This window comes from Octopus bimaculoides, chromosome 10 (assembly GCF_001194135.2).
Source record: "Octopus bimaculoides isolate UCB-OBI-ISO-001 chromosome 10, ASM119413v2, whole genome shotgun sequence".
NCBI lineage: Eukaryota > Metazoa > Mollusca > Cephalopoda > Octopoda > Octopodidae > Octopus > Octopus bimaculoides.
In genome coordinates, this window is record NC_068990.1 from 17579958 (window position 1) to 17591364 (window position 11407).

An 11407-nucleotide genomic window follows, 5' to 3' on the forward strand; every position below is an offset into this window, starting at 1 on the left:
TAGATTTTAAAAGTAATTGATAATCATATTTGTTTTAAAACAAGTCTTTTGACAGGAGTTTCTTTTTATTAAAGTGGACTGAATTTTGTTTCTCACATATAGTACTTCTTGTTTTGCACTCCCAAACAGCAACACTATTTGAATTACAATTAATATACAATTCAAGACTCAGCAACGGTTGTAGTTACATGCATTTGGTACAGGACTTAAGATATCACAAAAGAAAAAATAGATGTATCTAATAGATTTTAAAGGTAGTTGACATACTTGCTGAAAGTCTTATACCACTGCTAAAGTAATTAGATCCAGCTTACCACCTTTTTTTTCTTCTTATATTTATCTATTTGCTTATTTATTTTTTGTAACAGGTATTGTCTTCCTGCAATGTATAATAGCCTTGACCAGTCTCAAGATTCCATGTAGTGAGTATTTTTCTTGAAAGCTTTAATCTGCAACAAAGTGTTTATTTTTGTAAGATGACCTGTTGTATTTCTAGTAAGAAGTTTGCTTCCCAACCACATTGTTCTGGGTTCAGTCCCACTGCATGGCACCTTGGGCCGAGCAAAGCTTTGTGAGTGGATCTGGTACACAGAAAGTGAAAGAAGATTGTCATATATATACATGTATGTGTGTGTCTGTGTTTGTCCCCTACCACTGCTTCACAACTGGTGTTGGTGTGTTTACATCCCTGTAACTTAGCAGTTTGGCAAAAAACACTGATAGAGTAAGTAATGGGGTCATTTCATGCAACTAAAATTTCTTCAATGCATTCTCTAACCTCATGGTTTCAGGCTCAGTCCTACTGTGTGACCCCAATCAGCAAATGTCTACCACTATAGCCTTGAGAGTAGATTTGGTAGGCAAAAACTGAACGAAGTCCCTCATATTATCATTTAGCACTCTTTTTTTTTTCTGTGCTGACATGACTTGGACAGTTTGACAAGAACAGATGCGGCTCTGCTAGGTTCCAAGTCTGCTTTGGCATTGTTTCTACAGCTTTGATGCCCTTCTTCACACTTAAGCCTACATCATCATCATTTAACTCCATATTGAATGAGTTGAATGGTTGTGATAGGATCCTGTGGGGCAAAGAACTGTGTTGTACTCTGGAGCAGTGCTCCTCAACCTTTTTTCACCAATGGACCCCTTTGATTCCTATTTTACTCCAATGGACCCTTGTAGCTATTTGATGTTTATAAAAAAATCTTATATTTTTTATAATTAAATATTAATAGGAATTGTATAAATTGTATATTTGGTGTATTGTAGAAGTATAACTAATTTATTTCCCATCAGATTTTAACAATAAAATCCTATGGACTCCTGTTGAGAAACACTGCTTAAGAGTCTGATTTGGTATGGTTTCTATGGCTGGATGCCCTTATTAATACCAACAACTTTGTGTATGTATATGAACAAGCAAGTGTATTAGTTTGACACTCGGGTAAATGAAAAAGTCTTTTATGTTTCAAGCCTATGTTCTTCAACAGAAAGGAATAAGAAAATAAACAGAGAGGGAATATACACACATGAGGGCGCTTGGCCTAGTAGTTAGGGTGTTACACTCATGATCTTTAGATTGTAATTTCAGTTCCTAGGCCAGGTGGTGCTTTATGTTTTTGAGCAAAACAATTCATCTCTGTTTATTCTGTGATCATTTTGACACCTATGCATGGTAACTGCACCTATTCATGCAACATCAATTTGATGTAGGGTGTGAGCTAATGTACAGTTCAGATATTTGTGCAGGTCATTTGGTGAAATCTGAACGCTCATATGTTTGTCTTTGATGGAAGAGTCCATCACACATGCACACAATGTGTATGTTTTCGAGAGGGGGTGTATCCGTTTCTCCTTTTGTTGACATCACACAGTTGTAAATGAGCATCTCCGTTGTACAAATGGTTTTCAGTTTTAGTCTTTTTTGAAGCGTATATCTAGCAATGGGGAAATATTACCTTACTTGGAATGGGCATTGGAAGGTTATAGAAAATCTCTCACAAATAGCTTCAAACATGAGAAAAATTAAAATTTAAAAATGAAACAATGTTGTAAATTAAAGTAACATGTGAAAGTTTCAACGAGAAAGGGCTGGGTTTTGTTGTTTTATCCTTTTTCCCTTTTCTGTCTTAGTTTCCTGATTAAATGTACTAATTGTACAACTTCTGTTTTCTCTTTTACTTCAGTTCGAATCACATGGTCACTTCACCAGTCTTGAGTTTCAGTTCGGATGAGACTTCATCACAGTATAATTTGGTGAGTTCCTTTTTATTGCAAATTCTACAACATTCTGTGTCTGGAAGAATTTTGTGGTTAATACAAATGACAACTAGACTGATCTTTATGCTTCACTTCCATCAACAACAAACATTTCCATGGAAGGAGTCTCAACATCATCACTCAATTTGCTAGAAATACCAACCATGTCATCCTCAAATCACACACACAATGATTTTTAAAGGAAGCATATGTTAGATAATGTAGTCATGGATATATACAAGACAGGATGGTCACAACTGGAAAGTTTTAATCATAGGTCTATGTAATCAGAGTTGGCTAAATAACTACTGTCACTATTTGTCATCCTCATTTATCACTTTTTTTTTTTTTGTGCTTGCATGTGTCCGATGAAGCTAAATTGTGGCAGAATTTTCTACAGCCAACTGCCCTTCTTGGTGCCAGCACTTACCTGTTTCCATGTAAAGTAATGAACCCAAATGGCTAGACAGGTTTTCACAGAAGATTAGAAATGAATGATGCTGCTTGTTTGAAGGTGACATTCATTCATGGCTGTCATGTGATGTCAAGACAATGGCACACACACACACACTTGTATCTATACAACAGGCTCCTTTCAGTTCCAGTTAACTAGATCCACTCTCAAGGTGCAGGTTGTCTTGGGGTTATAGTAGTAGAAGACACTTGCCCAAGGTGTCATACCTTAGGACTGAGCCTGAAACCACTTGGTTGGAAAGCAAACATCCTAACTGCATAGCTATACTTGTGCCTTGATTATTTTAACCCCCCCCCCCCCCAAAAAAAAAAATCGCCCAAACCTAAAGCCCTGTACAATTTACTATTGTTAGATGCATTCGTTTGTTAGGAGATGAATATAGTATATTCTTGTCAGCAAGAATATGCTTATTGAGAGGTTATTATCTTGATTAGATTAACCTTTTATATTTGTGTCATTCTGCATGCAACACAGTAAAGTCACATAATTATAATCTGGGAAACTCAGTCAGATACAATTTACACAAGTGTGGCTGGCACAGTCGTAACTATGGTTCAGAAGTTTACATCCTAACTACATAGTTTCGAGTTTTTGAGTTCAGGCCTACTGCTTGGCAGCTTGGGGCCAGTTCTAATGTAGTTCCTGGTCAACCAAAGTTTTGTGAGTGGATTTGGTAGATGAAACCTGAAAGATGCCCATCCTGTGTGTGCATATATATATATATATATATGTCTCCTTGTCTCAATGTCGTGTGATAGTTGTAAATGAATGTCCATGTTAGACAAGTAGTGTCTTTTATTTCCAATCTCCTGTCAGGATTGGCAACAGGAAGGGAAATCTGGTCATAGAAAATCTACCTCAATGTATGGAAAGTGGATGTTAAAATGATGCAGATTGCTCTTTAAGCTCCTGTGATTTTTTTTACTAAATTAAATGTTGCACGTTAAAAGCTGTTCACTCATCCATGTGATAATTTCTGGTTTTATTTTTGTATTTCTATTTTTCATGTATGTAATTTCTTGTTTTTAAAGTCACATTAAATTCTATTTTCAGATAGCTACAAATAAATCAAATCAAGAAAATTATGGCAAGTCCACTAAGAGGGTTACATTTGCCAAAGACACGAAACTCCCTGAACTGTCACCTGCAATTGGCTGTGAAAAAGTCACTGAATATACTGAAAAGCCCCAAAACATTGGAGTGAAATTAGAACCGTACACTAAAATACAACCAGCGTCAAGCCCTGCTAAAACCAAGCTCACCAAAAACAAAGAACCAGTCAGTATCAAACCTGGAAAAACGTCAAAGAATACTTCAGAAGATCAGCCAACATCATTACAGAATTGGCTTTGCACTAGTCAGTCTTTAAAGGTTCCTTCTGTTCCTCTTCTCATGGAGCCTCATGTAACTTCAATTGTTGCTCAAGACTCTCTTACAAATGACAGTTTGTCTGCTGAACAAAGCCATCCTTCAGACAGACCAGTGCAAAGTAACTTATTTGTTGAAGAAACTCAGTCCCCAATCAAGATGTGCTCTGACCGTCAGTCTACAGGTGAATCTGTCTTGGAAACACCTGTCAAAACTTTGACAAGAGAAGTTAACACTAGCGTCAATATCAGGCGATTGTCCTTTGATCTTGCAGAGAACGCTGATTCTAACAGTGCCATTAGCTCTTCTGGTGGTTTTGAATTGAAAGAGGCAAGTGAGGTTGAACTTGCCATGAAGGAGGAGCAATTGGAAGTAATTCCTAAGCAAAATAATTCCAAAGATATTTCAAATAAAAAGACTTCTGGAAAGGATATTTGCCAAAGTAAATTATTTCTACCAAGCGAAAATGAGAGTATTCCTGACTCTGAAAGTGTGATACCTAATCAAAATATGGCTGCTATATCACAGAAACGAAAATTAGATTCAGATGAGAGAATATCAGAAATTAAAAAACCAAATTTGGAAGAAAATAATTCTGTTAATATTCAGAATGATAATCAGCATGTTGCTTGTGACAAGGACAAAATAACTGATCACCATGGTGGTACTATTAGTCCTTTCAAACAGCTTCACAAATCAGATGTTTTACCAGTGTCTAAACCTATTATAGGATCTCGTAAAAGGAAACCTTTGAAGGTTACTAAAATTGTCCAAAATACTGATCGTCGAATATCACCTGTTAGGACACGCTCATGCGTAAAGACTCTTCGTGCACGGAAAAAAGCGACTCAAAACTCAGAAAATCCTGCAAATAAATCCACTTCCAGAAAGAAAATTGGAAAAGAAATCAAAGCTCGAAAAGCTCTGAATGTGTCTGAAAAAAACAAGAACCCGACACACAGACGAAATAATAATGTAAAGAAATTAACATCTGTTGAGAAAAATGCAAAAGACAGCATGAAAATTTCTAAAACTCAAGATAAAACCTATTGTGAAACTATTACTGCTGTGGTCAATGGTGATTCCATTAATAGTTGTCCTTTTGGAGAAACTGAAAGGTTCTCTTGTGAGCAGGAAATGACAAATGTTGTTGAGCAGGAAAAGAATGTTGTATCAGATGTGGTTGAAGAGGAGGTTGAATCAGTTAAATCAGATGTTGTTGAGCCTGAATCTGAGCATAAAAGAGACAGCTTTGACTCAGATTTAAGTGATGAAGTTGAATTAAATTTAGCTGGGCTGAAAGAAGAGAGAGAGGAGTTGGATTTAGTTCAAGAAGAAAAGAGAAAGATCAAACAAGAAAACCAGGAAGTTGAGCCAGATTTGACTGAGGAAGAGGAAATAAAAATAGACAATGTTGTGGAGGATGCACAGTCAGTAACAGTGAAGTCTAATGCTTCAGAAATCACGATGGCTGAAGGTTCAAGCCTAGCAGTAATGTCTGAAAAGTTTGAGGGAGATGATGATAGTTGTGGGGATCTGAAGCTGGATTCAGAAAATGAGACGCAAAGTGATGCCAGTCCATCAATGACTGTTTGTGAAACTGAGAGCTCAGTGCTGCAGCCAGCAGCTATTGTGGATTCTGAAGTAAATGAGAACTTTGTGGACCAAGAATCAGAGAATAAACCTGTTTTATCCAAAGTTGATACACCAAAGAAATCACTTCGGTTGCGTTCTGGTAATCGAGGATTTCCGTCCAAGTTCTCTGATAGTTTTGTTTATGGTATTAAGGTTTCAAACTGTTCTATGTCTGCTGCCAAAAAAAGTGCAACTCCAAAGTCTGTGATGAAAACTTCTCCAATTCATGGGAACACAACTGTTGAGGGTGATGACTACACCACTGCTACAACAGACATTTTTTCCTCTGAAAAGCAGTTCTTATCCTCCTCACTCTGTGATACCCCTGAAAGTTGTCCTTCTGCTACCTGTTCCCCTTCATCTGTTTATTCACCAACAACTGGTATTCTAAAGAAGAGACTACAGAATAATGGTGAAACACCATCACCACCAAATAAGGTAAGTTTACTTACAGATTGATTTTTTGCTACGTAAAAACCACACAAAGTCCACTCTGCTGAGTGGTTGGTGTTAGGAAGGACATACAGCTGTAAAAACAATCCTGCCAAAACAATCACTGAAGTCTGGTGCAGGCTTCTACCTGGCTGGTTCTTGTGAAACCATCCCACACATGCTAGCATGGAAGTCAGATATTAAACAATGATGATGATGAATAAATTGCTTGAATTCTGCTTTTGCTCATTGTAATATTATCATTAGAATTTCTGTAATCCTTTTGATACCAACTCACTTAAACCCACCCTTAGTTCTATGATGTAAACTTCTTGTTTTTAACTTGATCTAAATTTAAAGCATTTCATCAGAATTCCGTGTTAATTGATGTTCTAGACATCAATTTAATAATGGCCAAGTTATTTTATTAGATACTTTGTTACTTTCAAAGTTGGCTGAAACAAAAGACTATTTCAACAGAAATATAACAAAAGGGTTAATAAACACCAGTGAAGAAAAATACAATTGATTATAGGTACAAAACTAAAAACTCAAAAATAACAATTTCATTTGTCTGTAGTTTCAACTCTTGGTTCCTTGTTGGAAATAAGTCTTAGTGGCAACACCTGGTTGCCACACATTAGTTTTTTTTATTTTTATTTTTTTTTTTACCTGAAGAATTATTTTCAACTATTGTTGATACAAAACTGAATTCTCCAGTGATAAAGGCACAGGCATGGCTTATATGGTTAAATTAGCAACACAACCACATTTTAGGTTTGGCCCCATTGCATGGGGCCATGGGCAAGAGCCTTTTGCTAGAAGCCTGGGCTGGCCAAATCCTTGTGATGGAAACTGAAAAGAACTGTCATAAACGAGTTCAGATGTAAGCAAACACACACATGACAATCAGAAAATTTAAGCAGGCTTGTTCTTGGCATCTCCTCAGTCAATACTCAATGCTTTCGAAGCTGAAGAGGATAAGAGATCCTTACTTAAAAAACGAAGCCATTGGGCTATTAAACAGTGCCTCAACAACCTATCCATCTAACCCATGCTAGTGTAGGAAAATGGTTGTAAAATTAATATCAAGTCTTTAGTTATTAAAGTAGGTTAATTATAATTATTAATATGCAAATGTCTTTATGTTGCAGCAACGGAGAGTGTCGTTTGCTGATCCAATATTTGAAGAGAAAACTTTACCATCCCCCATGTCACAAAAGAGGCGGCTCACACCTTGCAGTTCCAGATCATCACGCCGTAGTCTTCTTTCCAATTACAAGGTTTGTCTTTTCTTTTCTTCTCATTTATTTACTCATTTCAGTCATTGTCCTACAACCTGAGCAGGATTTGAATCCTATATGTAATGGATATTGCCAAATACTGCAAGTTATTTGGTCTGTTTTTGTAAAGTATTAAAGTCCAGTAGTAGCATTTCTGCTCTTCCTGCAGCAAGTAATGATTTTTCTCTCAACAGTAGAAACAGCCAATTTGTGTGTGAAGGTATATTTTGATTGAAGTAACTTCAGTTTTTGGCCAGTATTTTTCTTCAACCTGAAGCAGTGTTAGTCAGCCATTTTTGTCTCATACTCCTACTTAAATTTTTAAAAAAAAAAAGCTCCTCGCTCTTTCATGGGTCTTGTCTTGTAAGTTACTTGGTGACCTCAATGGTGCTGGTGCTACCAAGAAAGAAAAAAAAAGAAAAGGACCCATTTTACTCTGTAGAGTGGTTAGTATTAAGAAGGGCACCCAGCTGTAAAAACCCTTCCAGAACAGATATTAGAAACTAATGCAGCCTTCAGGCTAATTGGATCTTGTCAAACCATCCAACCTGTGTGCCATGATGGAATATGGACATTAAAATGATGATGACGTGTATGTATGTATGTATATATATATACATATATATACATATATATACATATATATATATATATATATATATAATATTTCAAATTTTTAATTAAAACTTTGTTGCAAGTTTTAGTCATCTGTTACTTGCACCCCATTCTGAAGTAACTCAAAACCTCGACTTAAGAAACCCTGGAGGGGTGGAAAGTAATGTTATCTCAAAACCCGATTTTAATTTGGAACATAAAAGAGCAGAACTAAATATTGACAGCATTTGGTCATATGTCATCGTTCCTCCTTTGTGCTGCTTCATCATCATCACAGTTTTAACATTCACTTTTCCATGCTTGTCACCAATGCACATCTGTTTCCATGCAAGCCATTAATACCCAAGTGTATCAAACACCAAATAGCCACTTGATTGCTCTTTGCACCTGGCTTTCAGTGCATGCAAACATGGCTTTATGATTAAGAAGTTTATTTTATCTTCATGTGGCTCCATGTTCAATCCCACTGTGACTCAATCTAAAACTTTGCAAAATTCGTTAGATGAATAATATGGGGGTTGGAAGCATTGGTTGGATTGTGCTTGTTTTTACACCCCTACTTGGCTTTTGGAGGTCTACCTCAGCTTCATGCATTCACACCAGGCCTGATTCACAACCTTGCAATCTCAGTCTATTTCTCCAGTTCCCTTCATTAGCCTTGGAGGTCTTGTAAAATGGTCATAGGTGCTGCCTTTCTTCAGCTACCTCCCCCTCCTTGAAGCCATCCACTCACATTACATCTCCACATGCAGTACTTCGTTTTATTCAGTTTGTCATCATTTCTGTAATTTCTTATGTAACTCAAATGTTTTTCTTTTTATATAGAAAAGAGATTCTATATCTAACAGTATCTCTGGCAGCAGTAACAGCCCTGGTAGTTCTCAGAGTAGCTACAGCAGCACCCAAGAATCTCAACTCAGTAGCACTGGACCAGTATTTGCAGAGCTTGTTTCATGTCAGGAACCCATCAGCCTGATTCTTCCACAGCTTACTTCCTCCATGTGGTAAGTTGCTTCCTGAAAAGTTTTCCAGTTTATTGAATACATCAACGATGTGTATAACATAATATATATATAGACTCTATTCTATCTTCTTAGTATTGTGGTATTAACTGCTTTCAGTTTTCCTTTTTGACAGAAGACACTACCATGCTGCTGGGTTAACACATACAAGCAGGATAACTGGACCCTTGTGTCCTTAATCTCCCTAATCTAGACAAGCTTGCAAACATCATGACCCTTTGTGTGTTTAGATTTATCAATTGGTATGTTTGTATTGTAATCTATCTTCAGGCTAACCAACACCTTGAAATTGGATTTCGTATGCAGAGAAGCCTGTTGTGTGTGTTTCCTTGTACTGTTGTACAAGAAGTGTCATTCAGTTCCAGTTGTCTGTGAAAACCTGTTTGGTTACGGAGAAATATTTTGCTTGGAAACAAGTTAGAATAGGTAACAAGAAGATCATCTGGCTGTAGAAAAGATGTAACCAATACAAGTACAGAAAAGAGGACATTAAAATGATGCTGATGATAGACATAACTCGCTCATACACACACATATGTATGTATGTACAAACATGGAATGACACTAGTTTTAGCATTTTGTCTTGAAACTTTCTCAAGGGACTTCTTTTTTTAAACACAGAGCTCTCTGAGAATGTTGGTGGTAGATCATGAATGTTTCAATATCATTTTGTCTCCTTGGTTTTAAATACTCTTGAGCATTCTGAGCTAAGCCAAAAAAGTATGTTCCATCATCATTTAATGTCTGTTTTCCGTGCTGGCATGGGTTGGACAGTTTTGATTGAAAACTGGTAAGCTGCACCAGGTTCCGATCTCATTTGGCAAGGTTTCTACAACTGGATGCCCTTCCTAATGCCAACCATTCCGAGAGTGTAATGGGTATTTTTTACATGCCATTGACCTGACACCAGCATCAGCCACAACTAGTCTCACTTGGCTTAACAGGTCCACGCAATCAGTATATTACCAAAGGTCTCGGTCACTTGTCACTGCCTCTATGAGGCCCAATGCTCAAATGGTGCTTTTTATATGCAACCAACATAGGTGCGAGTCAGATGGCACTGGCATTGGCCACGACTAGGATTTCACTCGGCTCAACAGGTCTTTACAAGCACACCATATCACCCAGCATTTGAAGGGTGCTTTTTACATACCAGTTATGTGACACTGGCATTGGCAACACCTACAATTTCATTTGGTTTGACAGGTCTTCTCTAGCACAGCATATTTCCAAAGGTCTCAGTCACTTGTCATTACTGCCACAAGGCCCAACATTCAAAGATTGTGCTTCACCACTTCGTCCCATGACTTCCTGGGTCTACCTCATCCACAGGTTCCCTCCACCGTTAGTGTGACACTTCTTCACACAGCTGTCCTCAACCATACCAGTGCAGTCTCTTTTGCACACCACATCTCATCTCTCTTATGCCCAACTTTTCTCTCGAGACACTCACACTGTCATACATACACATCCAGCAAAACATACTGGTTCCATTTCTTACAAGCCTATGCATGTCCTCAGCAGTCACAGCATATCTTTCACTGCCATATAGCATGGCTGTTCACTCACAAGCATTATAGTCTGCTTTTCACCCTGATCAAGAGGCCCTTTGCTACTATCACAAGTAGGAGACCTCTGAATTTTGTCCAGCCTATTCTTATTTCAATATAGAAATCAGAAAACAAAGCATTTTGTGATTTATATGAAAGCTAGCCCGGTTAGTATTACTTTGTGCACCTAAGAACAGTTGATTAAAAGACTAGTGTGTATCATCAAGTAACGTATACAAACATGTCTGGCTGTAATATTTTGTTTCAGTCTTCTGTGTTAAAATGCACAGGGCTTGCTCAATGCCATTGACAGATCACCAGACCTATTTGCAACAACCACTCATATTGCTGTCTACAACCACCTGCCAGTTTTCCCTCCAACTCAAGGCGAAACATTATCTATATGAAGACACTCTTACCACCTGCCTATTGACTGTGTAGGATTTTCTGCTGCACTTTGTATTACTAACTTTTGATGAATTCCAACTTTGTAGCTGCAGACTGGTTGTGTGCTTAAAATGTTTGCTTCTCAACCATATGGTTTCAGGTTTTTGTTAATTTGTTTCCATGATAATGAATTCTTTCTATGGGCACAGGGCATGAATTTTTTTGGTGGGGGTGGTTGTTAGTAGAGTTTATCATAGAGGATATTTAAGTTCCTGTATAGTGGGACCTTGGATGTCCTCTACTGCAATCTTGGGCCAACTAAAGCCTTGGGAATGGATTTTGGGGATGGAAATGAAAAGAAACTTGTGCTTACATGAGTGT

The 11407-nt window shown here is 37.5% G+C and overlaps 1 protein-coding gene across 1 annotated transcript in view; it reads left to right on the plus strand.

Annotated features, from left to right (window-relative positions):
- LOC106883982 (telomere-associated protein RIF1) overlaps positions 1–11407 on the plus strand; it is a 54368-nt gene that overhangs the window by 32987 nt on the left and 9974 nt on the right. Inside the window, exons 26-30 of the mRNA XM_014935142.2 lie at positions 369–422; positions 2187–2256; positions 3788–6175; positions 7324–7452; positions 8893–9071. Of these exons, the coding sequence (XP_014790628.1) occupies positions 369–422; positions 2187–2256; positions 3788–6175; positions 7324–7452; positions 8893–9071 (2820 nt within the window). The remainder of the gene's footprint in view (positions 1–368; positions 423–2186; positions 2257–3787; positions 6176–7323; positions 7453–8892; positions 9072–11407) is intronic.